The 27602-nt window shown below is 37.3% G+C and overlaps 1 protein-coding gene and 1 long non-coding RNA gene across 3 annotated transcripts in view; one reads left to right on the top strand and one right to left on the bottom strand.

Moving 5' to 3' along the window:
• The window catches only part of FMN2 (formin 2), a 152308-nt gene that overhangs the window by 45931 nt on the left and 78775 nt on the right, over positions 1-27602 (top strand). For both annotated transcript variants that reach the window (XM_063151572.1, XM_063151571.1), the window contains 3 exons: positions 3125-4818; positions 5860-6004; positions 16552-16639. In XM_063151572.1, the coding sequence (XP_063007642.1) occupies positions 3125-4818; positions 5860-6004; positions 16552-16639 (1927 nt within the window). The remainder of the gene's footprint in view (positions 1-3124; positions 4819-5859; positions 6005-16551; positions 16640-27602) is intronic.
• On the bottom strand, positions 14455-25805 carry LOC134415759 (uncharacterized). The gene is made up of 2 exons (XR_010027112.1): positions 25766-25805; positions 14455-15133 (listed from the first exon to the last, which is right to left on the bottom strand). It is a non-coding gene; the product is annotated as an uncharacterized LOC134415759 (long non-coding RNA).

Raw genomic sequence — 27602 nt, 5'->3', positions numbered from 1 at the left:
CATATCTCTTTTAAAACCCATAGGTTTCTGCTGTGGAATTGTCCCCTGGATTGAAAATGAAGCTTCTTTTCATTATGTGTGTGTGGGTTTTTTAATCTCAGTCTTCTGGTCCTTGTCAACAGCTTTTGACCATCTTTTACATGTATGAAAAATTGAGTATTCTCCTGCTTATTCTCTAAGAAAATAGTAAAATTTTTTTCCTGATTGGATTTATATAGTTTTGATTTCCTTCTTGTTTGATAAGCCCTTTCAAATCTAGAGGTCAACTTTAAAATAGGACAAAGTCAAAAATCCAATTAAACTACTCTGAGGGCATCTAAAAGTCTAAATGAAAAATATGTCTGTCTAAAATAATTACTGAAACACATAAATACTGGGGCTGTGTTTTGTTTTGCTTTTGGTTTCCTTGTTTTTTTAGACCAAACAAATTCAAGTACATCATATCCTCTGGATAAATATCTCTTCATTCACATCAAAGCCTTGTTTGTTCATACTAATGCTGTTTCCATGAAAACTGGATATGTTGGTGATTGTTAGGTAGAACATGATAGGAAATCACCTGCTTGTTTGAAATTCTCTATCTCAAGGATATCAGAAATGCTGCTTCTTAGGGCATGGCTAAACAGCCCCTTTAACTCATCGGGACATGTTAATTTCTTGTCTGAACTGATAACTCATATCAATGTGTTGCTCATTTTTAAAAGTCTTTCTAAAATCGTTCTGCTCCTGAAAGAAACTTCTTAATCTGCAGGATAAATTGTCTTGTAGGAGAGTGGATTCTAGGTTTTTCCTGCAGCTAACACAGAATTACAGTATTCAAGAATTACTTCTTTTTCTTGTTAGAAGTTGAATCTAATCTCCCAAGTAGAAGAGTTTTTAAAACAGTAAACTGTTCTGAGATCAGCCATTTTTAAGGCAGATCTCTTCAGAGCCATTGAATATTGTGCCTAATCCTGTTGGCTGCAGTTTGTTTATGACAGAAATGAATTTACTCTATCTCCTATAAAACCCTTGTGGAGTGTTCTTAGACTATAAAATGGGAGCTTAGGAGAATTACAGTCTGGGGAAACTGGATTTGATCTCAGCTGAAAACTGGTGTGTGGCCTTAATAATCCTGGCAGCACATTTCCTTTGATAGTGCTGCCTTTTGAAGAACTGATAGGCTTTATTGTATTTGCAGGTGACTGGTAGGGGCATAAGAGCAGATGAAACAAAGGGATAAACAATATTGTATTGCTCCTTTATTAAGAAATTCTTCAATAAAACTGTTGTTGCTATGAAGTATTGAGTTATTAAAGGAAACTGGATGGACTGAAGTATCATGAGTAATTTGTAATGGGAATGTCTTTCTCAGCCTTTTTTCCTTCTTATTACACGGTTAGTTATTATGTCTGTCTTAATTCCTACACTATTCATTTTTTCATGTTCCTTTCTCTGTTTTACATTTTTGTCAACCTGTGGCAGGGAGACCTAATTGTAATACCCAGCCTTTGGTTCAAACTGCTGTTCCAGAAAGTCCAAACAATCTAAGAGATTGTAAATTTTTTGATAAGGGTACTTAAAAATCAAGCAATTTTTGGTTTAAATGCTGTTGCTGTTTTACTTCTGGGATTGCTTTAGAACAACTAGAAATTCTAAGTTAAATAAGAAATTGAAATTTTATATCTGAAAACTGATTCTGTGCAGAAACATTTTTTAAGTATTATTGAACATTAAGTTTTATTAACAATCCCCAGCTGGAAGTTATAACTTTCTTTTCCAGAAAAAAAAATATTTTTAATACTTTCATGTCTCAAAAGATGAGAAAAATGTTTCTCTGAAACAAATCAAGGCAATTGGTATATCAAGTACTTTATGTTTATTTGTAGGTTTCTTTACAAAACCTATAATTTGAATATTTGAAATATTTCCTATTAAGCAAGCCTATGGTCTCATCTGAGATGCATAAGGTTTGGTAAAAAGAAATAAAAAGGCACTTAAGTTTTGCTGTAACCACTTGTGAAACCTCTTGCATGACCAACTAAATGCTTGAAGTGCTGGCTAATATTTTTAATTGAAAGAGAAAACAAAATTACTAAAAGTACATGTAAGTGTATGCAGCTAGAAAATAATTGATTTTTAGAATACTTTTTGTTGTAAGGTCAAGTCTATCTCCTGTTCATCAATCCTGAATAAGCACAAATGGCTATTTTTGGACAAGATTTCTTCTATTAGCTGGTTTGGATGAAAGCACATATCTATTATCTTTAGTACAGTTTGTCACAGGTATCTCTTTAAAATCGTAGGAATAAATGTACCTTTAAGGTTAATGGTTCCTCTACTCAGTCTACAGCAAGCAGGATCAGATGCTTTAGAGAAAGAGAGGAAAAAATATGAAACCTGTTAAATACAGAATGATCATTCCAGGCAGGAATCTTTCCTATCACAGTCTGTCTCTTGGCAGAGGTGTTATCAATTTGAGGTAGAATGAAAGTTCTCCCTTAGTTTTTTCTTGCTTCTTTTTTTTCCTAGTCATGCTGGCTGGAGAAAAGTATACTTTTTCAGCTCTGAGATTTAGCTGTTTTCCAAAAGATAGCATTTGTGGTGTTCTGATCTGTGTTGTATCATTAAGGTGCATACTGAAATGCAGCAGTCAATAATACTATGCTGAGTCTGCTACTCATGGTGATCCCTTTAAAGAATCACTGAACATTTTTTTCAATTAACAGAATTCAAATAATGCTGAGCCCTCCCACCACCATGTCTTCATATCCACGTGCATGCAAATGCTTGTGGTACTTGTGCTCAGCGGTTGGTTGTTTTCTCAGCCAGGGTATTTGCAGGGAGGGAGGGGCTGCTACTCATTTTTGCTTTTGACAAGTGTAATCACAGTCTAAAATATCCTTGTACTGACAAAGGTATTGTCATAAATAAGTAAGTAATTTTCCTCAACTGTCTTCTTCCACTTAAAATGTAGTTAGCCAAAATGATTCCACTTTTTCAAGCCTTGACATAAATAGCTTATTTTTGAACCTCTGGAATAAGAGTATTCTTGATCTAATATTCTTGATCTAACTTTAATTTTTATATGATGATGAATGTTATCTTATCCTTGTTTGAGCTTATTATTTGTTTTCTTTGAAAGGATGCTTTTGAGGTGAAATCTGAGGAGCGTGCCAGTGTCATCCGACAACTTGAGCAAACTATTGAGGATCTGAGGACAAAAATTGCAGAACTAGAGAAACAATTTCCTGCTGCAGAGGTACAGACTGCTGGGAGGGAGCAGGAAAATGAGCACGCACACGCAGACTCTGGGGAACTCAGCAGTGTGACTCTTCAAAGGAATGAAGAGGAGACCGCACCCAGGACTGTGTCACAGGCGAGATCTGTACAAACGTCACCCACAGAGGATTATTTAACACATACAATGCCTTCAGCCAGTGCACTGCCACAGCCACCCCCACCACCGCACTTAGAAGGGGGCAAAAGTGAAGGGCCTACTCAGAACTTGCCAGCTCTAGAACTACAGCCCACATTTTGTTCTGAAATCTCCTTAATTCTGTCGCCGAAGTTAATCTCAGTGCCATTGGATGCAAGCCAATCAGTACAGAGTATACCGCAGTCACCTCTTCCAGGATCCAAAGTTGATTTGTCCCTTGCGTTTGAAGGAGCGACTGAAATGACAGTTTCCCATCAGCCTCTAAGTACTGTAGATGTAACTTGTAGTGAACATCTCCCTTCCTTGCCCCCAGAGCCCACATGTAGCATTCCCCCATCACTGCCAGCGACTGAACAGGCTGCCCCCCTGTCTGGAGCACATGGCCATTCCTTTGTTACTCCCATGTCTGCGGCAGGATTACCACTGCCACCACCTCTACCTGGCTCAGGACTCCCTTCTTCTGCTGTCTCAGCAGTGACAGACCTGGACCACTCTTTCCCAGGTGCCACAATGTCACCTCTCCCTCCTCCTCCACATTTGCCAAGTGGAGAGATACCAATGCTGCCTCCAGCTCCTCTCCTTCCATGCCCTGGATTCCCTCCACCACCTCCACCACCACCTTTGCCTGGAGCAGGAGTCCCATCTCCTCTGCCTGGTTGGGGTATCCCACCTCCCCCTCCACCACCACCACCTTTACCTGGAGCTGGTGTCCCTCCTCCACCTCCTCCGCTGCCCGGCCTGGGATTGCCACCCCCAGCACCACCGCTCCCTGGAGCAGGATTGCCACCACCTCCCCCAACTCTGCCTGGAGGGGGCATTCCACCTCCTCCTCCACCACCTCTGCCTGGTGCAGCTGTACCTCCTCCTCCACCTCTTCCAGGATCAGCTGTACCACCTCCTCCACCTCCTCTGCCTGGTGTAGCTGTGCCTCCTCCTCCACCTCTTCCAGGATCAGCTGTACCACCTCCTCCTCCACCTCTTCCAGGATCAGCTGTACCACCTCCTCCACCTCCTCTGCCTGGTGTAGCTGTGCCCCCTCCACCTCCTCTGCCTGGTGTAGCTGTGCCCCCTCCACCTCCTCTGCCTGGTGTAGCTGTGCCCCCTCCACCACCTCTGCCTGGAGCTGGTGTCCCTCCACCACCCCCTCCTTTGCCTGGGTTGGGGATGCCTCCTCCGGCCCCACCACCTTTGCCTGGAAGTGCACCACCCCTTCCAGCAGCAGTCCAGGGCAGCAGCTACCCAGCAGTCCCCCAGGGCTGTGGTTTTCTTCCTCCTCCATTACCATCTGGTTTATTTGCAATGGGGATGAATCAGGAGAAAGGGAGCAGGAAACATGTAATAGAGCCTTCTCGGCCAATGAAGCCTCTTTACTGGACAAGAATTCAGCTCCACAGTAAAAGGTAAGTCATAGAGTAATGTAGAGTGGTGGTTCTGCTTTATGGCTGTCTCAATGGTATTGTTTATCATTAGCAAAAGTCTTTCCTGCTAGGTAGGCCTTTGGGAGAACATGGATGCAAGCAGGGTTTTATGTATAGTTGGATATATAAATAGGATGCCCATTTTCTTTGAAGCGCACAAAAGTTATCTGCACATGGAAGCTCTTTGATGGTAGCGTTTTCAGTGTCCTTTGGGGCTACATATCACATGCGGATAAGAGATCCGAGGGTGATGGTGTGCCACCAAGTGTTCTGTGTAATGTTTTTGAAAATGTCAAATTATTTGTGATTTCCCCTCAAATTTCAAGGTAGCATTGGTCTCTCTCTGGAGCAGTTTGCAAGTTTTGGTAGCATCTTCCTTCTAGATGGATCTATGCTGAACATATTCTATCCTTCTCTTTCCTTTCTTCAGTGACCTTGAAATACTTTTTTTTTTTTGCACCTTGCACACTCAACAGACTCAGATAGAATCTGCAATTTATTTGCATAAAGCAATTCTGATAGCTTTGATATGACTTGGTTTCAGTTGTTGATGTTTTTGGGGGGGTTTTGTAAAAGATCATTGCTGGTCGTGAAAAAAGTTTCCTTGTAACTATTTTTCTTATATCTCTGACTAGTAATTATAAAACCCATCTGCTGTTATTTAATGATGAATTTATTCTTTCTTCTGAAGTTCTTGCCACTGTTGCACAGGTGGCCAGTAAATAACTGTCTATTTCTACTTCTCTTCCTGTCTATGTCTGTACATTTTATAGCCTATATACAGCCTATTTTTATTCCTAGGCATGTAGAGTGGATGAATATAAGTAAGCCTGACAGTATCACACATGAAAAAAGAAAACCCAGAAGTATGAGGAAGAATCAACAGTAGTTTTTATCAAAATGCTGCTAGTAGAATTTAGGCAACAACTTATAATTTGCTGCTATTTTATTTTTTTTAATTCCTCCATTTATGACCTTATTTAGTTTGACATTGCCCTACATAGGTCTTTTGCTTAACTTTAGAGATTCTAGTGCTTCACTTGTGTGGGAAAAAATTGAAGAGCCTTCCATAGATTATCATGAGTTTGAAGAACTGTTTTCTAAAACAGCTGTTAAAGAGAGGAAGAAACCCATTTCGGACACCATTACAAAAACAAAGACTAAACAAGTGAGTATTCATTTAATTTAAGATCTTTTCTAGGCTGTTTTTTACATAAAGACAGATTTTTGCATGCAGCTGGGATGAATTAAGTCTGGTGTGGAATTGTTACCATTTATAAATACACATTATAGAAAATTAAGAGAAGGAGAGAATGTAGGATGTATTTCAAAGCTGTATGTATTAAAGGCTGAAGATTTCTTTTTTCATAAATTACTTTTCAAGTACGTATTTTCTTAAAAATATCTTTGCTTTATCCACTTTAACAAAAATAATACTAAAATAATTAGGTGCATAGATGATGCTTTGAAATTGACTACAGATGTGCAAGGAGTAGTATATATATTATTCTGATTAATTTTATACATTAAATAATGACTTGCATATGAAATGACATGACTTCAGAGAAAAATTATGCTTCAGAGTCTAATTCCTAGTGTTACACCAATCAGAATGGTTTTAGGATTGTGTTGTGTTTATGCATATAAAGAATATGAAGTTTATATAGACAATAAATGACCAGCACAGCTGGGAAAAATCCAACATTAATCAAACCGGTTTCTTGAGACAGATTGGTGTTCAATATAATAAAAATAGGAAGAACACTTTAAAATGTAGAAGTTTAAACCTCAGAGTAAAAGAATTTAATCCGAATGTTTACATGACTATTTGGCTGTAATCTTCTTGGTGTTTGTGTAAAAATCAAATTGTGGTGGTATGCTAAGTAATTTTCAATTAAACTTTCAGGTCAGAGAGGGGGATGGTCTTATGTGGGTTCCTAAAAAGTCATTAAGGTTCTTGTTTTATCTTGGTTTCATGTTCTTGTACTCAACTCAAAGCTAGGCAGATCTTTCCATCATCTTTTGACATGCTGGTTAGTGCGGTACAAGACTTTATTCCAACATGAATACAAAGTGGGTCTCTTTAAAATCTCTGTATCTGAATGTGACCTATTAGTTCTCCACCTCTTGGTTCTGGAGATCTTGCCCCCATAGACACATTTTGGCCAGGCGCTTTACTGTGCTGACAACTCGCAGCAGGCAAAAGAGCTGGTAATGAAGGTAGGATGATTATCCCAAGGTGTTGGGATGGATGGATGGATGGATGGATGGATGGATGGATGGATGGATGGATGGATGGATGGATGGATGGATGGATGGATGGATGGATAAAAAGGACAGTGCAAACACACGTACCACTCTGCTGCACTAGGCTGTACTAACTGGGATGGGATGAAATGAAAGATTCCATTGCTATCTTGCTGTTCTGCAGTAAATGTCCAAAGTGCAAGACCTTTGCTCCTCTTTCCATCTTCTAGAAAAAGCCGGTTTTTAATGGTTATGCTTAGCTTAATTACTGTCATAGCTGTTTAAGTTAAAAAAGGAATGCAAAAGTGATGCTGTGTGTCCCTGAAAATTTCAAATTTGGTGATGAAATCTCCCAACAGAGTGGAAATCATGGCCGTTTACTTCTGTAACATACAAAGAGCTTAAAGATAGACAGTAATTATGAATAAACATTAGATGTGGATTTTAATACTAAATATTTCTCTTTTTTTTTTGCAATGTCATAAATTTAGATCTGTTGTCAGTAAGTTAAAAAAAATGTAGTGAAAGCTAAATTAAAATGACTGATTGTTCTTAACTTCTTTGACGAGAACAGGTTTTTTTCTGACAGAAATTTCTAAACAGAAGTTTAAGGCAATCAAGTAGTTGCTGTCACCTAGGACAAACATTCATGTGAGCCACCTTAATTCACAGAAGATAATTCTGTTTCTCTTCTCTGATAATCAAACAAATGTACTGCTCTCAAAAATAGAAAGAAATTGCCTAATAGAGAAGTCTGACTTGTTGAATTGTAGTATCTGGGGAGAAAAGATTGACTGAACAGATAAACAGGCTTTCATTAGAACTATGGTTAGAGCTATCATTTATTGCAGATGTCAAAGTTAAATACTCATGTGTGAGAATCCAGTTAGGGCTTTTCACAGTGTTGCCATAAGACAATTGAAATAGAACAGCTTCACAAATATATTCCACGTAGATCCTCTCAGCAATTTGGAATGCAGGACATTACTTTAGAATTCTCTTAATCAATAGTAAATTCTCTTTAGAATTCTCTTAATCAAGTAAACACTTGGATAATGAAGTCTATCCATGTTTAGGAGAAGAAACAGTTACTTGGGGAAAGCAAGGCTGTAATTCCACAAGTGTGTTTTTTACAAGGAGCACCAAGTGCTGTTTAAGTGCTTACTGACTCACATGGCTTCTATGATAGTTACGGGTGCTGTAAAGGTCTTACAAATGGTGTTTCTGTAGTGATTTTTACAGGGACATGTTATGCAAAGCAGATGTGTTTTGTCACCTGTTGAACTATGAAGAAGCACTGTACAGAAGAGAACCAGGACTCTCACTCTGCTGCTTTCCCAAAAAGCTCTTGTCTGGCAATTGTTTTTGCTCCTTGTGTTGATGTGCAGGGTCTGCTGAGTAAATGTATTGCTTAGATGGATTGGATGTAAAGCATTGGCTACATTAGAAATAGTAGTGAAAATGAAAAAATGTACAGATAACTTTCAAATGTATAGAGTATTTGGTACTCTGTATAAACATATGATTTTAATAGAACTGTTTTTATTGCAAGCTGAAATAAAAATATATTTTTGCACATGGCAGGAGGGGGAATTCTAGCTAATCTGCAGAAAGATTTGATAGTTTTGGGATGTTTTAGTGGGTGAAAGATTAATGGTTTTGAAGTACATTGCTGTTCTGCACATAGGGCTTTCATTCTCCAAGCCAGAGTGTGTGTGCAAACATGCATATGTTTGTTGTGTATGTATATAGATATGAATTATAGAATAATTTCTGAATAGTGAGTACTTTTTAAGTGGTAAAATTATTCTTATTGCTCTGGGTTGATTGGGGTTCTTTGTTAATGAATGAGTCAATTTCACCCTATCCAACTATAGATTGTAATTTTTTTCTCAGCATGATCATCTGCAAGTAATACAATATAAATCTATAAAGCTTTAAAAAAATCAGTATTATACCTAGCATTGAATGAAGGCTTCACTAAAATCTATTCCAGAACTTTAAAGAAAGAGAAAGAATGAAGTGTTATTATTTATTTGTGAATGCAGCTGATTTTGTTCTTACCACCTCTTATTTGGTGCTAGGGTCAAACTGTGATTTATTTTGCTCTGTTAATGCATATATATCAAATTCTCAGCTGCTGTAAATGTGTGCAGGCTCACTCAACAGGAATGCCTACTAAATCTTCAAAGAAAGTCCTTTATAGGCTATATTGTAGGTGGGGCTGCCATTACTACCTATTAAAGTGGTCTGACTTTCATTAGAAGTCCTTGTTATAACGTTACCAAAATGTAGGTCTTTAGACTGCAAGTTTTGTTGCGTTGGGTTTTTTCCCCCAGTTTGTGTCTCCTTCATTTTGCCAGTGTTGAGAAAGGAAACAAGGTCTGCTTTTGCTCATGTCCTCATAATTTCCTAGACCTGAATTGTGGATAAATTTAATTACATGTATATTTTTTGCTGTATAAAGGGTGTCTTGAATTTTGACACTCAACAGGTTATAGGTCTGTTCCTGTTGCTTAAGAGGAACTTGAGGTATAATCCTGAAGATTTTTCTCTGACTTTTTACTGGTAGTTTGGAAAACAGGAGCCAAGAAGAGGGAGGCAAAGAAAGATGAATAAAAGTAACTGGGGAAGGAGTGACTAACTGAGGAGATCTGACAGCTGAAAATATAGAGCATATTAACTGTGATTCTGTGTCACCTCTTATTCTGTCTAAAGCCATTTCACTCAAACTTTTAGTGAGACTGGGGTGATTTTGATCTGGGTGATCCTTTAAACCAAACTGTCAATCTCGTCAAACCTGTGATGTTTGATCCAAGCAGGGGGTGAAACTCACTCTTGTGTCTTGTTCAGCTATTCCATGTAGTTACAATACAAGTTTGGAATATGTGGCTGGGTAGTCTTTTTCATAGAACCTTTTCCATAGCTCATGTCATCTGTGTGAAATGAGCACAGTCCTCATAATAATGAGGACTTAATAATGATTACTAATTAAATTAAGCTCTTACCTGTGTCAGAAATTGCTGCATAGAAGTTGTTGCAGCACTTAAATCACAAGCAATTAGTAAAGGAGGAAGAAAATGGTCTTATGATTCAGGCTCATGAAAATGCTCTCATGATAATTCTCATATTAATTCTCAGTATTAAGAATATACTTGCATGGCAAACATTGGCCAGAATATATTGAACGAGTTTGGTGGAAAAACGGTATATAATCAGAAAACCTTGATATCAGTCAGCATAATAAGGATATAGAATGGACTGAGTTGACTTGCATAGGTTACTTCCTTCCCTAGCTTGTGAACAGTCATTTTAGAAACATTACTGGTAACCCTCTAACTGTACTTTTGGAAAATATTATTGAAGTAACTGCGATGAATTTTTGAATCACGGACCATGTGCTTATAATCTATCCAGTAAATGAAAAAAATGTTAAAGATTTTCTCATGTGGAAAGTCCACTATGAAGCTATTGATATTAATATTTTAAACACTGTTTCCATCCCAGAATATAAATAGTATGTTGCTAAAATTTCATTTGGTTTCAAAAGCCTTAGGTCCATAAAAGATGTACCAATGAAACTCTTTATATTATGATTTCAGGATATTTGAATTTTAAGTTGGACACAAAGAAGGAAGAGAAGACTTCTGGAAATAAAATACCACTCCAGTCCTCAGAGTTAGAATGTGGTTCTTGTTTTTTAGTAAGGGACATTTTACTATTTCTCAGACTCCTGTTGAGGAATACAATGCTTATCCAACTTAACTAATTTCTAACTGAATTAAAGCACTCTAAGTATTTTTCTAACCTAATGTCATAAATTATGAATATTAACTGGGGTAACAATCTCTTAGTGCAAGATTACTTCTACAGTAATAGTTTTATGATGTTAATTTCAAATAGTGCTATTTTAGTGCTAAAACTGCACAAAAAGACATTAATTGTTTCTCATCCAGATTGGTAAAAGCTTTATTTATGAAATAACACAACAGGCTTATAGAGAAAATGTACGAAAAGTAAGTATGATGTTTCATTGCTACCCTAAAACATGAAGTTTCAGATATGGCTGTTTGACATTACCAATTTGCATAACATGTCAACAATTTACATCTAAAATTATATGAGAAAGAGAAAGATATAGATTAAGCAATTCTTCAGTGGGTAAAAAAACTAGCTCGTTTCCAGAGGGGATTTTCCGTTTTGGTTAGGATGGGAGACAGAGAGATGCTGAAAATTAGGCTTTGTGTCTGATGGTCTGTGAGTTCAGTTGAATCAGTATCTGCCATCAGCATGGATATATTGTTAGACAGCTGGGACTGGGTGTTGGTTTTTGGGGGGTTAGGGGTATTTTTTAGATATTAAGGAAAAATTTTGATCTCCTATTACACCAAAGTGACCACACTACTTGAAGTATTCCATTTCCACTCTCACAGTTGCCATTACTAGCCAGAAGTTACCTCTGAATTTACCTTCAAATTAAGGCAAACAAAGGGTTAACTAAAACCCACAACACACAAAAATCCCCTGCCTGTAAGAGTATTCTGTTATAACTATAAGAAAGATATACATGGGAAAGATATGATGGGGTCCACTTTTGTGATTGTCCATTTTACACTTGGAATAAACTTGAATCTACAGAAAAGGCTTGTCATGGAGCCCAGTGAGAAGGTGACTATTACTGCCTCAATCCTGTCTCTTAACATTTGATTTGGAACTTTGTTTCTGCCTCTTCCCTGCCACTTGTATGAGAAATGGATCTTTGTGAAGTGAGTTTTTCTGGATGTGACTTTGTGTAATGTACAGCAGTTCCTCTTAACCAGTGAGAACTTCGGGATAATTTTTCTAAATGCTCAAAATCAGAAATAGAGAGCAAGAATCATTGAAAAATTCCATGCATTAACTAAATATTATTCTGGGGAAAAGGAATCTTCATATTTTTTGCTTCAGGGCTCTCATCAAACATGTGTCTTGCATTACCTTTCACTAAATATCTCTTTGACTGTTTTTGCTTGTGTTAAACAATCAGGAACAAATTTGGCATGTAGTTTGTTAATGCTCAACAATGAGGACCACTCAAGAATTAGAAAGTTTGTCCTAGACTTCAGGCTGCAGATAATATCTCTAGCTTCCTTTTTATTTATTTTTTTTTAATTTGTTTAAAGCAGAGTTCCAGAATCCAGACTAAAAAGGAGCTGTGTATTGTGTCTGAGGCTTTAGATCTTGCAGAGATTGGATTTATCGAACTTTTGTTGTTCTGCCTTTAAATGGCGTCACTTGTCTGTAGCCTGTAGGCCCAGACTATGCAGCTGATTTATTTTATTGTTTTACTTTTAAATGTGGGAATTGCTTTAGGCATTTATGCTAATATTCATATTTTCTGAATTAGTGTTGTATTGTTATATCCATTCTATTAGAGGAAACTCTAGTATTCATGCAATTGACTGAAATGGGAATGAACAGCATAATAGAGATTAGTTGACAAAAGTTGACATAAACCCTACATTTTGAATAAAACCAGAGAAATTTGGTAGCTGCTATGTGAAACTGCTTCATCTATTGCTGTTCTGCATCCATTCACTTGAAAGTCATGCTCTTTGTCACCCTTTTGATATCCTCATGGTTCAGAATTTTGGCAGCAAAGATAACTCTTCATGTGGACAGTGGTTTTTTTGTTTTGTTTTGCTTCTAATCACTGTCAAGACGTGGCACTCAGCAACTAATTATTCTCCTGTCTATTGCCTCACTTTCAGAAAAAGCATCTTTTTTTCCTGCTGACTTTTAAGCCAGGACTTGAAAGGATCTACTAGGTCACTAAGTCTGGTCCTGCCCCCTGGACAGGAATCCTGTTCTAGTCTGCATGGCAACAACATAGTTAATTTATTTGCTTGTTTTTTCTCTAGTGTTGATTTGCTGGTTGTATTTGTAAGCCTGATCTTAGTAGCTCTCTGAGTTTTAGAATTCTGATGGAAGATAGAAACTCTGATTTCACAATTTGAAGAAAATATAATAGTACGTGGGTGAAGAATTAGATGTAGGAGATTCCCAAGATCAGACTCCAACTCATCCGTGTTCTTTGGGCCTCCAAGAGAGAACAGTATAGTTCTGCTTCCTTTGGAAAGGTCAAGTTGGTTCTAGGTAGGTTCACACCTGAATGCAGTTGTAATATTTTTTTTGTGGAAGACCACTTCGCAAAGCTATTTTACTCTCAATGTTCCTCTTTTATTTTGTTTTACTCCTCGATAACATAGTATCCTACATCAGTTCCATTTCTACTCCATTTTTGCAGAATTTGAGGGATAGTAAACATACAAGCTTACTTCTGATGAGCTCTTGCCACTTTATGTGACTACTGTTGTTTTCTGATAGCACTTTTGTGATTACTTTGCATTTGATGTTTAATTCACTTTATTTGTCTGCTTTGGGATAGTTTTCTAGTTCAAAATAAAGGCAGCAAAGGATTCCCACTATATGCAGGCACCAGCAAGTTAGTTATGCTATCAATACAAGATGTTTTGGACTTGAGCGATAACGACAGGAGCTGAAATCAACAGTTCCCCACACATCATCTTTACGAAATTCAGTTTCTTCAATCTTGTGTATTTGGAATACACAACTTTAGGGTGAAGTTTTGAATTTTTTTTGCATAACATACTGTATTGTTTCTTTTGTTGTTCTGCCTTTCAAGGAAGTATGGTTTGGTAGCAACATCATTTGAAGAGATTCTGTTCTTTTTTAAATTTTGTATACACTTTTTTTTTTTTTGATAGAATTGAAAATACTTGCTTGGTTGTTATTACAGATTGCAACTTAATTGTTGGAAAGATTTGATCTATACATTGCTACTCGAGATCTACTTTATTTTGTAATCCTTTTGTAGCTGCAAAGAAATAAATCTATAACAGTTTCTCTTTACAAGAAGAAAATCTCTTAGTGACCTGGATTTATCTCTATTCCAGGCTTGAATGAAATGTTTGTTCCATTAAAAAAAATATTCAGAGTGATGATTCCCTATTAGAAGACTGTTGCAGGTTATCCTAATTTTATCTTTATGAATGACCTTAATTTTATTTTTGAAATCCAAATAAACCTGACTATCGTATCCTAGTTTTAAATTCCAGATAGTATATTAAATGGATTTAAAAGTTAAATAGGAATCTCTTGATAATTTTTGACAGGTGATGTGAGTAGCCATACCTTGAATTTAGATCTTTAACCTTGTGAACATCAGTTATGATATACTTGTTTTCCAATGTTAAAATTTTCGGTTAATGAGCAGTACTTTTTGCTGTTGAGATATCCCACCCCAAAAGGGAAGGGAGCACACAGGTGTGCAGATGCTCACGGTCAACAAGGAAGGACAAAGGCCAGAAGGTCTGTAAAAGCTTACAGAGTTTTATTAGCAAATTATACACTTGTCCTGGAAATTGATATGTTATTCCCTCATTTTCCAGTATAAGCACAGAGTGGTGGGTTCTGAATAAAGAGGTAGAGTGAGTGAGAGAAACTGGAGGGAGGGAGGGAGAGAGGGACAAAGATCACCAGTCCTTGTTCCGGCGCTGATCCAGCTAATGGGATGTCCAGAGTCCTGGAGCCATGAATAGCCAATGAAGTCCTGGAGCCTCATGGGGGTACTTACTTTATAGATAAGTTTCTTGCTTTCTATGCAAATCAGTCGTCATGCACAGTTCATTCCTCTAGACCTTTCTGGAAATAGGTTGGAGGGCTTCGGGGTGTCTCTGGTGTCTTGATCCCCCTCTGCTGGGTTTGCTTTCGGTCAGTAATCCTTTTTCTTGACCTCATTCCTGTATGTCCAACTGTGCTTATCTCCAGGAGCCAGAACAAGGATTTCTGTCCCAGAAAACTGCTGCCCTGCCCCTGTAAGGCCCCCTTCTCCAGCCACATCCTGTCACTTCTCACAGCATGTTATTACCAAGGATCCTTGGTTGGCAGCAGAGCAATTTGGCTCTTCATGTTTGAGACACAGACATTAGTCCCTTATCTTCAGGGCTTCTACAGCTGTATTTTCACTCCACTGCAGCTAGTTTGGCATCTGTGAGAAAAGGGGGATAAAATATCTTCATAATCAATGATTATTAAGATTTAAGAAGGAAAAAAATAAAATTAAACAGTTGGCCAGCCAACCACATCCTCAGAAAACCTATGCTGTAAGTACAGTGAGTTTCTCAAGTTTCCTCTCCTAAGTAGTTCCAATGGGACAGTTCAGGGTCAGGTTTTTCCTTCACTTCTGTTGTTCAAACATCAGGGTACAGACCTGTATCTGAAAATGTAAGTGAATCAAAGTTGGCAATGAATCAGTGAATCATACGGCAAGCATCTTCTGAGTACTTTTTTTAGCTTTTAAGATGTGAATTGGATCATTACATTCTTTACTCTGGCTAACCTAATTCTATTTTTTCTTATCTCTTTTCTGTTAAATAATTTTGCAAGTGTGGCTGTAGATGATACAGCCTCCTGGCACTACAACAGTAGCACTATAACTTGAAAAATATGTATATGCTTCCTGACATGAACTAACAGTTTTAGTTATCTGTGTTTTCTTTTTTCCTCCAAGTGACTCACAAGGGTTTTCATCAGTGTGATTAGTACAGTGTAAAACTCAGCAACCTATGCAGAGTAAATATTTTATCTCTTTCTTCTATGCAATGGTTGAATCCTGGCATTGAAAATTATTTCCTCTAGAATCATGTAATTTTACAGATAAGAGTCCTTTTCTGGCATTACTTATTTCTCCTAACAATGATATAAAATTTACATCAAGTGGAATTCAAAAACCTTAGAGCTTAGAGTAAGACAGTCTGTGAATCACATGCTGCTCTTATGATTGTAAAAACATCATGTATGAAAGTCTATTTTAATCACTGATTTTAGCCCCCTAAAGCAAGACATTTTGATGGCTTGATTTTGGTTTTTTTTTTTCTATTTTGGAAACAAAAAAGCTTTGTGACCTTTTATAATCCTTAAACTGATCAAAGAAAACCCCAATGTGTACGTGGTTATTTTGACTTTAAAATAAAATTCATATTGGCGCCTACTACGTCAAACATTCAAATAAAATACAAATTCTCACAGTTTTAACTTACATCAAAGATGGAAATCATTGTGTGGTTTTGGAAACCAAAGCAATTCCAAGATAGACACAGTTGGAATTTTTTGTATTTGACAGTGTTTTTCATACACTTAGTAACATCAGTGAGAAGTAGAGTGTGCATTCTAATGAAGAAGGAAGACTAGGGGAACCATTTAGGATTAAATTCAACTAGGTGATAAAGTTACATACACTTGTAATGGGTTTATACACCAGAAGCAAACTTTAAGAATAATAAATTTGCTCATTTTTGGATATGTGTATAGACTACAAAGAACTATTTCTTGAATATGTTGTTAGCAATGCAAAATATCTTGTATATTATCCTGCATAATATAATAATACTTGTATTTTTTTGGCAGGTTGTCAAGTTGTTAAGTAACAAAAGATCTCAAGCTGTTGGAATATTAATGTCTAGCCTTCATTTAGACATGAAGGACATTCAGCATGGTAAGTGAAATAACTATTGATTATTCTCAGATCACATAATTAATGATCTGGAAATGCCAAATATTTATATCTTTTGATATATAAAATAAATTGAGGCCTTTTTTACACTATTTTTTTCTGAAAAATAGCTTGTTCTGGCATTTTTATTCCCCTTTCAGCATCAGCTGTGTAAGTGGTACATAATATAGACACTTTGATTTTTGGTTTTTCTTGAGGAAGAAATGATGTGTTGTTTATTTTAATTCAGAAAACCTTGGGGACATATCCAGAAAAGTGAATTATAGTGTTTAATTTATTTGTTTTATAAAATAGTTCCTATATTTGGGTTAGCACAAACTGTGGCGTTCTTTCATCTGCAACAGCATTTTTTTACAAAGCGAGATCTTTTAGGGGAGCGTAATACTTTTCACATTTATGCTCAGAGACAGTAGTGCAAAAAGGTGAAAAGTGGAATTGCATTTATATTCAGAGCATCCCTTATGTTTCCCAAAGGCTTTGGATAGATTTGAAGCAGATTGAATTATCCTGTGAAGTGCCAGCCTATCTATTAAATAAATGTGGTTTCAAGTATAACACAGACTTCATAAATCACAAAAACATCTTGTGAACTTTCTAGGCTACATATTTACAGCCATGCATTCAGTTCACTATGATTTGCTTATTTTGCGAAATTTTTCAGAAATAGAACAAATTTGAGAGCACTCTGTCAGCTAGTGAGTAACTCGTAATCACAGTTTTAAGGTTTTATTAAACTGTTTTGATGGTTACTAGACTTCCTCAAGCTGAAGCACTTAAGATGGTAGTCATAGAGCAAGGCGCCAGTGCTGGCGCCAAGAAGTACTTGGTATTTCCAAAGCTGGCAGATGTAGTTCAGTTAAGTCATAGAGCAAAATCTGAAAACAATGATATGGTCCTTTCCTTCAGTCAAATATTCAACTTGGTTTCAGTTAATAATGAGAACCTTATGAAAAAAGGAGTCCGCCTAACATCTGTGTCTGTGGTAAAGCCAACACAAGTTCATTGAAAATTTGCTTGCTTAACATGCAACACTAACAATAACATGGCATGAATGTCAGTAGTTGAAGGGGTCAAACAATATTATTCTTAACCTTTATCCTATTACAATATTAAGCACACATGATCATCTAAGAGCTGTGTGCAGATTTTGGATATTCCTCTTTCAATAGCCATTTTCTAAAACCAAAAGTCTTTGCAAAAGGGAATTTAATAGCTCTTTCATTCCCTTGCTGTGCAGAAGTCATTAAACAAACACAAGAAAACTTTTTTCTGGTGGGGGAATTTGTGAAAATGATTGGTGCTAGAAGTCTCTTTATTTTCTCTTTTTTTGAGAACATAGAATAGGCATGGAGAAAATGTGGTGAGGAGCAGGAAATATTTGCATGGTGGGGACAAGGAAAATAGAGATATTGCCCAGAAATATTTTTGGCATCAGTCACTCCATGCAGAGGTCTCTGAGTGATCTAACCATAGAGCCCATGCAGAAATTATAGAATCAAAACCCCAAGTATTTAGCTTTACCTTTATATATGCAACGTTGTTAATTCTTTATTGAAAATAAGGGGTTTACATATTTTTGAGTGTTAAAACATTTAGGATTTTCTGCTGCAATTTGAACATACTTACAAGAATATACTAACAAAAGTTCAAATAATGATCAAGTGCCTGCACTAACAAAAACAGTTGATGTATTTGCAACTTTATTATTTAAGGTGTATGACAATGAATACAGTAAAAAACGTGATCAGTGTTATTTGTCCCCTAGCCCAGGGGTAGGGTAGGCCTTTTAGTAGTGGTCTTGAGGTTTTTCCACGTTTGATGTACACTGACATATAAATTTACACATATCTCAGTATACTACAAGCAATTGTTTTCCATAAATAAGGAATGCAGTCAAATAAAACTTTCCTCCCACCCCCCTCCTGACAATTTGTGATACCAGGTAACTTCTAGCTTTCTTGTAAATATTCCCTTTTTCAAACAAAATGCATACGTTTAGGATGCAGTGTTCACACAAATCACAGAAGTTTTTTGGTTTTTTGTTTTTTTACTGGCCTCAGAAAGGCACCCACGAGGAGAGGGAAACTTTCAGTGCTGAGTGATATTACATTTCTTGTTTTGCATGATATTTACTGTGTTGTATTTTTCTGGTGCTTTTGAAAAATTTTGAAGTTCTACGTGAACAGAAGGGAAAACAATTATGCTGGGTACTAATCCACCTAATAAATTCAGGATTGCAAGTTTTAAATCTGATTGTGTTTAGTGAAGACTTTAAAATAGCTTGAGACCTGCTCAAATGTAGTATTTCATGTCTTGTTAAATTTTTGTTCCTTGGTTGGTGTTTTTGGTGTAATTTCATTTGCTTTTTAAGATGCAAAATACAGATGAAATATTGTCTGCAAGAATATTGTCTGCATATCTGATCAGATGTGGCATTTAACAGAAGATCTCAGTATATTGTAATACATTTTAAATAGTTTTATTTTATTGTATGGCTGTTAAGTGTCTGCTTGCAGAATTGCATTTGTCTGCTTCCAGCTTTGGAAATAGGTTTAGTAAGACAAATGCCCAGAGACCGTCTGCTTTTAAAATATTTTTACAGTGTGGAAGGATTAGTTGTAATAATCAGAGCACATTTGTTCTGTACTCTAGTGTGTCTTTCTAGTAGTGCTTCAAAGTTTGCTAGATTAGTTTTTGTTGTTGTGGGTATTTTTTTAGTAGATTCTAATTCCTAACAGAACTCCCATCTATTTTATGCAGGCAAGGCTAGAACTGTAAGAAATGTTGGTCTCTTTAGTTTCTGTGCCCTTTCTCTGGTATTAGTATAAAAATGAATACTCGTGGTTTCTCTGATTTCATGCAAGGTCTTACTGATGTCTGGGCTTTTTTGAAATCATCTATCAACTATGCAAAACACTTTATCCAGGCATTTTGCTTGCTTTTGTATTTTCACTCCACCACAAATATCCTTTATCCAGTATTATGTTCCCAGTGGAAATATTGTTATATTTGACTGCATGATAGGGCCAAAACTTGAGAAATGCCAAACAAGCGCTTCTTACCTCTTTTTCCTTTATAGTTCAGATTTTCTTCCTAGAGAAAAGACTTGGGGTTTAACATTAACATTTTTGGCAAGGGGCATCTCTTAACATTTCAGAGATGCAAAGCGTGCAAAGATTCTGGTGTATAGAGTAACCTATGATGCACACCTTATGCATTAAAATATAACTGTTAAGCCTGTGTCTGCATTTCAAGACTGTGTCTTGTAAATAAGGTATTTTTGTTCAAGCTGTCTGTCAACACTTGGAATATAGCAACTGTTTGACATTGCAGCCATGGTACAAATAATAAGTTTGTCAGTGTCTTCCTAAATCCCCTTATTTATAAAGATACAGTGTATCTTCCTTTGTGTTTACAACTGGTAATAAGTGCAGTAAGAACAGCAAAAAGTTCTGTGTGCGTATAAAAATAGAAGGAAAAAATTAAGCTGAAGATGTCAGCCAGGAAAAAAGGTAAACTGGGTGTTTTATGCACCTAAATATTAAACTTATTACACAGTGAGATTTTAATCTACTATTTGTTACATGTATGGAAATTATTTCTTGGCACATGAAAATTGTCTTAATTCTAAGCATGCCTTGTAAATGTTGAAAGTACAAGTTTCTCAAAAATGGCATATGCAGTTCTTTGGCTTTTGAAGTTGTCTGTTATCTTTTCCAATTGATTAAGTTTCTCTCAACAAGGTTTGTCACTCCAGGGACTGTGTTGCTACAATACTCTTAACTATTTTTCTGTAAAAGCTTGCATAGCACCTTGTGGTTGCCCTGGCTCTTTTGGACGTAATTTGGGGATTTATGCCTCTGAATTTTGGATGACTTTTCATTTTCTTCATTTAATAAGTCATTTTTTCCCTCTCTCTGAGACACTGGTAGTGTGCAGAATTTGATTGAACTACCTGTCCCACTCTGATATCTGCAGGGGGGAAAAGAAAGGGAAGGCCAAGACTGTCTATTACACGCCTCCAAAAAGAATGAACTTGGAAAAATAATTAGAGAAAGGGCAGGAAGATTCACCCAACAGCTGGTAAAAACCAACCCTGTAATCTGAATTTGAGCTTATTTTACTAGAAGTTATATCTGCAGCAGAGTTTGTTCTGCTAACAGCAGTACAACTTTGAACAACAAACATATCTTCTGCCCTGAATTCAAGACAGATGTGCAGGAAGTGAACATACTTTAAATGTTAGCAAGAAAAAGAAATGTTTATTCTTCGTATTTGACTACTAGTGACAAAAGAAAAGAGAAAATCTTGGGTTTGTTTGCTTACTTGACCACTCATGCTGACATGTAGAAATGATGAGCAAGGAGAGACTGTCAGAGGTTTAACTAAATTATTTCACTAGAGAAGGATGATAAAATGTCTTTACACTGCATTATTTCAATGTTCTGAGCAGGATTATTAATGTATTGAACTATCACGTAGTCTAGGTCCAAGAGATGCTCAAAATGGAAAGCAATCAGGAAAGAATGACTGAACATCTGGAAAATAAGACTCAGGATTAGTTTATTTCATAGAGAGTCCAGAGGTGATCTGAGTATTATTTATCCTAACAACATGTGTGCACAAGCACAATCATTTGAAACTCATAGTGCCCATTCTTCACAAATATTTCAGTACCTTCCTAAAAGATATCTTACTGATTAAACAAGTTATGAAGACAAAACAATACATGATTAGATCAAGTTATCTGGCCACTGTTTACTAGTATAAGTAACCTGCTGTCCAAATTTGTTATTTCCTGTCCATTTAAGTTATGGGGGAAAATGTTGGCTGTAGGAAGATATCCAGACCTTTTTTCTGTTAGGCGGCAAGTCTGTATTTCTTTATTAAATTAATGATAAATAAAGTTCTTGCAATCAGTGCAGGTTAATTACAAAGTCTGAAACTTTACCTGTAACTTCAGGATTATTAGTAGAGAACTGAAATTGTTTAAATGTTTCTCTTTTTTCCTAATCAAATACTGTGTGTGCAAACACCCAACACCTTAAAATATTATGGTTTAATCTTCCCCTCTGATAGCCTTTCCAACACCTATTTAGATCCTTCAGGGACACACCCAAGTAAAGATTAGTTTGATTCAGCAGTTTTTTGTCTAGTGTACTAGCACCTCCTCAAAACTTCACACCATAATTCTGAGTCCTATTTCTCTGCTTCCTCTTGACTACGTGCTACCATATTCATGACATTATGCCTGCTGTTAGATTGTATGATTACACATTTTATTCACTTATAATTACTTTACAAGCTCCTATTGGGGAATTATTGGGAAGAAAAATAAAGGAATATACAAAATTATTTTTATAGAATACAGGCTAGAGTTAAATTAGAGTATCACACATATGTATGGCTGCAGCTGTTTCTATTGCTTTGATGCTGTTACTATGCCCTGGTGTTCTGTATTGAGCAGTGATTTTGGACCCCTTGTCCAGCCCCTCCTGTCAGACACAGTTGGGGAGGAAGGACAACAAAAGTCCTTGGGGACAGGTGGAGTTTCCAGTGGAGTTTCCAATGGATGTGGCATAAACCCCTGAGCTGTGCATAAAGGTCCTGAAAACCAGCTCTGAGTATTTAAGGCATGTCTCTAGTCCTCTTTCTAAGATTTTCTGAGACTTAGTTTACAGCGACCAGAGGTCAATAAAGCAATAGCAACAGCTGTTATGGGGAAAAATACTACTTCAATTATAATTTTCTTTCAATATTTGTACAGTAAATCAATATAATGAAGGACAGAAATATTAGTATCATCAAGAAAGGAACTGAATCTTTCATGTCATATGATATTTACACCTAAAACCAAATTTATAGAATTATTACATTTTTTTCCTATAGTACAAAATTCATTTTAAAGAACATAAGTTTAGAGTTTTAAATGAGGAAAATAAAATTGAATTTTCTTCACAGTATTTGAATCAGCAGAGACTAATTACTGCCACATTGCACAGTTTGGATAATTAAAGATTTTTGTTGTTGTTAAGAACATATGAATGTAATTTAATAGAGAAGTTTTGTAAGAAAATGTAACTGCATTGTCTGTCTGTTGTTTCAGTTGAAACCATGAGTTTTTTCTTGCAAGTCTGATCTAACTTTGAAAGTTAGAGAAAAGTTTCAGGAACATTCTTTTCTCCCAGAAGAAACAAAAAAACCCTGTACTGTTATTTCTCGTTTATGAACTGTGTACTCACTCGGAACAGCGATGATTACAAAACTCTTAGCATAAAAGCAACAAAATGTGTCCTGTTAGCATTAGTACCATGTAAAAATTGAGTGGCAGGAGGGAGAAAAAGAGCACCTTGTGTCGCTTTTATAGCAGAAGTATTTTCCAATGGTCATACTCTTACACATTGCTGACCTACATAGAGGTTCTAGCACTATAAAATTAAGAAATCCCTACTAATTAAGAACTTCCAATAATACAGTTACATATTTTTTCATTACATGAAAAGGTTCAAAAGAAAAGGATGTTTGCCACAAGAGTGAGTTTGTGATTTCTCATGTGTTTGTTAGATTTGTATACATTTATACACACAAAAAATTTCATTCAAAAATAAATGCCATTAATATGTATATAGCTACTAACAATTTAAATTCAAGGTAGTTCAAGTGGGGCCTTAGTATCATCACAAGAAATGTAGGTAAAATTTTTTTTAACATTCAGTGTACCTATAACTGTATTTTTGTGTCTTTTTTTAAAAAAAATCAATTAAAACTATATGTTATATTTGGCCAAGCAGAGATCTATCTAGCTTTGTACCTGATCTCCTCTGTAGATAATCATAAAATAAAAAGCTAAGGTGAGTGGCACTGACTGCTCATTATGTAATTTTCATAGGTCTCTTATCTTATTGAGTAGTTGGCTTCAAACTGTAAAGTTTATTTGGAACAGCTTTCATACATGTTATCTGTTCTTTTGATTTTTCCTTGTCACCACTCTACAGCCCATGATTCTTTTCTTCCCTTTGCCGAGGAGGTGACTGGCAGGCTCTGCATGCTGCTTTCAAGATCTTTGTGCACCATATGCCTGTGCCAAGAGGTCACATCATCTTCTTTCAGGCTCTGTTTTTTCTGTATTGTTGCTGATAATTTGTTTGCCCTTCAGTGCTGCTAATTTTTGAGCTTATGTTTTCAGGGAACTATGCAAAATACCTGAGTGTCTTTTTGGGGCAGCAGTTGCTAATTCTGTATGCCTCACAGGACTTTTACAGTCTGGGTTCTTTTTTTCCCCATCTACTTTGCATGTATTGACACTGAATATTTGAGAGATCCTTTTATATGTATTTGTGGTCAGCTTAAGTGGTTTTACTATCTGAGAACATTGATGCCTCATGCTCATTAAACAGCACAGAAACCTGTAGAAGTCCTAGTAAGGTTTCTTTGATACAAATTTCTACTTTGAAATCTAATCTTTCATTTTGGTAATTGATTTTCCTTTTTTTGTCTGAGCAGGTTTTGGGTTTTTTTGGTCTGTTGGTGTGGGTGCTTTTAATCCAAGTAGATGTTTCCCCTTATACCACAACAGCATAATTTTTTCTGAAACCTTAGGAAAGGATAGTGAGGAGCCTTTTGCAAATTCAGTATTAACCTGATCATTCTTACCTGGGCCTTTATGGACACTTCATTTAAGCAGTTCTACTTAATTTGTTGCTTGTGAGTGCCTACTACAAATTGTGTTACCTTGCTTTCTCATTACATTGGTTTAGCTGTAGGTTCATTAAAAAAACTGTTCTTTTGTATAACACATAGGCATTTTCCAGGCATAAAAATCAGACTGACTGGTTTGTAGTTTCCAGTATCATCTGAGGAATCCTCTTAAAATTTTTATTTGTATGTTCTGAAGCTTGTTCAATTTGAGACAGTGCCCAAAACATATCACTTGAGAAGTACAGAACTTGTCTGAGAACCCCTTTGACCTTTGCTGTGGTTGCGAATCCTTACACAAATAGTTTGTTTAACCTTTTCTGATTCTCTTTCTTTTGTGCTCTTTTTACAGCCAGATTATCTGCATGCCCAGCTGTTTCCTGTCAGGCTTCATACACGTGATGTGTTTGAAAGCAGTTTTATTACTAGCTTTATGCATTTGGCAAGTTGGGTTTAGACCTTTTTGTTCTTGTCCAATTTACATTGAACTTCCAAGACTTTGCTTTTTGTTTTCTTTGGCTGATTTCCACTTTTGAAGAGTATCTTTTACTTACAGGTGTCCCCCATGCTCTTATACTTAATCATATATGTGATTTTGAGGAGTAGGAATATTGGGGTTGTGAAAAGACAAGGGAGGGAAAAGGGTGCATTTCAATTTATCAGTTGACTTTTTTTCTCTGTGGCTCGAATGAAGTGTCTTTAAGCTTTCTTCTGACCTTCAACCTTTCTTTAGCCTTTCAACTAACCTCTCATTTTAAGCTAATTTCTGGTTGTAAAATCTAAATTTATGGTGTTACTCCCTAAAAGTCGTATTCCCTTATCCTATGGAGAAATTTTGTTCAAGGCTGGTTTGGCGTCTCCAATTGCTTTGTACTTTACTCAGAAGTAATCAAGCGTTACTCCTCTTTTGGTAAATCTGCCTAGCAGCTTTGAGTAATAACTCTCATGCTGTAAAATTTAGATCCGAATGATGACTCAAGAAATATGGCTAACAGATTAAACCTTACACTAGTATGTTTGCTATGTAGCATACCGGCTAACACAAAAATGGTACAAAACCATTTAGGAGTCATTAAGCTGCTTGTTGAGTGATCTGTAGGAGGGCACTGACTGTGTTTGTTCTGCTCAGGCGAGAACTTCCTCCATAGGGAACGCGGTGCATCTTTTACACCCAATTGCTTTATCTTACCCGGCTCATGCTCCCTTCAGTATTCGCTGCCTCTCTTCCGCAGTGTAAACCTTCATGGCACCATGTACAGCCTTACATTGTCAGTGTCACGCTGATTATCGTCCTTCCGTACCGCTCGGAACAGCCATCACCGCCACCAGCAAATACAAATCTTCCCTTTGCACATGTCAGATGACTCGCACACCACTCACACAGCCTGGCCTTTCCCGCTGAGCTCGGCTTACCTGCGCCGCCGCTCTGCTCGCCTCCCTCGCTCCGGCCCGCTCCGCGCTCCTCCCCGGGCGGGGCGGCTGCGGCCCCTCGCCCACCGCGGGCCCTTCGCCGCCTGCCCGCCCGGGCCCGGCCCCCGCTCCGGCAGCAGGTGGCAACAGCGGCCCGCGCTGCTCCTGCCGCCGCCGGGAGCTCGGCCGCCCTTCCCGGGAGAGCCGGCCCGGCCCGGCCTGGCAGAGCGGAGCCGCCGCCGCAGCGCCCGGGAGGCGCCCGGCCGGGCAGGGAGCGGGAGCCTGCGGCTGCACTGCCGCTCGGCACGGTCCTCACGCAGGGAATAGCTCCTCTAGACAGGGGTCCGAGTGCAAGGAAGAGAGAGCGTGGTTCGAAGATGGTAGAGTGGCTTGTTTGCTGTGTCCCTGCCTCATCCATGATGGGGGGGTAAGGAAGAGTGCCGGGGAAATCATGGTTTTGTGCTTAGTCTGACTGCCCACTGCTCCCCATGCTGCAGTCAGTGTGTTGGTGTTCCTGTACCTGCCACTTTATGAGATACCTGGATTTCTCCTACTTACTGCTTTCTCGTCTTTCTCTTGCTTTGTTGTTATCCCCCGGCAGTGAAAGATAGGTTAATTTCTGTTGTTCTGCTGTTTCACATGAAACCTCCCCAAGCAATGGGTGTGCAGTTCTGTTTCAGTGTAGTGTGTTTTCTGTTGTTAGTGAAGTTGCAATTGCTTTTGCTTCCCAGACACAAAACACAGCTCAGTGTTACTGAGCTGAAACAATAGCGAGTGCATGCCCTAATCTTAAAGTCAGTGGGCCAAAGCTAGTCATTATACTGTAAAAAACGTACATATGTGGTTCCAAATAAGGAAGGGGTTTTTTTCTTTTAATGTATATATTTTGGTTTTCTGCATACATGGGCATTTGGTTTTTGTTGTTATCCCAGCCTTTATTTCCTTGAATTAATACCAGCTTTTGAGAAATACTTTGGAGTGTGAAAAAGATGGAACTTAAACCAAACACAGGCATCCGTCTGCACTCAGCTATCACAGTATTGTGATTTGAATTAGTAAAGCTGTGTCATCTGTCATGTACCTAGCCAAAAATCTTTTTGCATTATTTTCATAATCCTGCCACACTTACAACGTGGTGTCACAAGATCACAAGATCATTACATCACTTTCTTAGCATCTGTAGCTCCTTAGTACTCTAACTTCAGAATATTTGGTGAAAGGCTTAACGTGGCTTAATACGATGAAATCCCTGGTGTGTTTATCCAGACATCAGACAGGGCAGACATGTAGAATACTAGGCGACAATAATATGCTCTCTGCAGTGCCAAAAAAACCCCTTTAATTTTATTTGGAGAATAAATTGAAAGTGTGTAAATTTTTTTCAGTGAGATACTACCACCATTTGACAGAAGGAAAAAGAAATTTCGATTTGAGAGGAAACCTCTCAAGTGTTTTGTTTTCATAGTTATTGACCAAGAAAATTTGCATTTTGGGTTGTGACTGAAGCTGTTGCTTGTACAGCTATTACAGGCAAAGGAGGACCTGCTTTGCATGATGGTTGAAACCCTGTATGTTTCCACACAGTGCTTCCTAATTCTGCTTGTGTGGATAGTGATATCACACACCTCTGGCTTGCTGAAACTATAAACAGCGAAAACTTGCTTCTGAATGATAATAGGTATCTTCATGGCTAAAAGAACTTGCAGTACTTTCTGTTGTAAATCACCAAACAGTAACAACATTCCGTGTAGTATGTGTAAAATGATTTAAGCTTGCTGATGTTACAGAAGAATGGTAGAGAATTTCAGAGAGACGTAGCAAAAGGCAGACATGCCGCTCA

The sequence above is a fragment of the Melospiza melodia genome, chromosome 3 (assembly GCF_035770615.1).
Source record: "Melospiza melodia melodia isolate bMelMel2 chromosome 3, bMelMel2.pri, whole genome shotgun sequence".
In the NCBI taxonomy this organism is placed as follows: domain Eukaryota; kingdom Metazoa; phylum Chordata; class Aves; order Passeriformes; family Passerellidae; genus Melospiza; species Melospiza melodia.
This window is presented reverse-complemented; position numbering and strand designations above follow the sequence as displayed.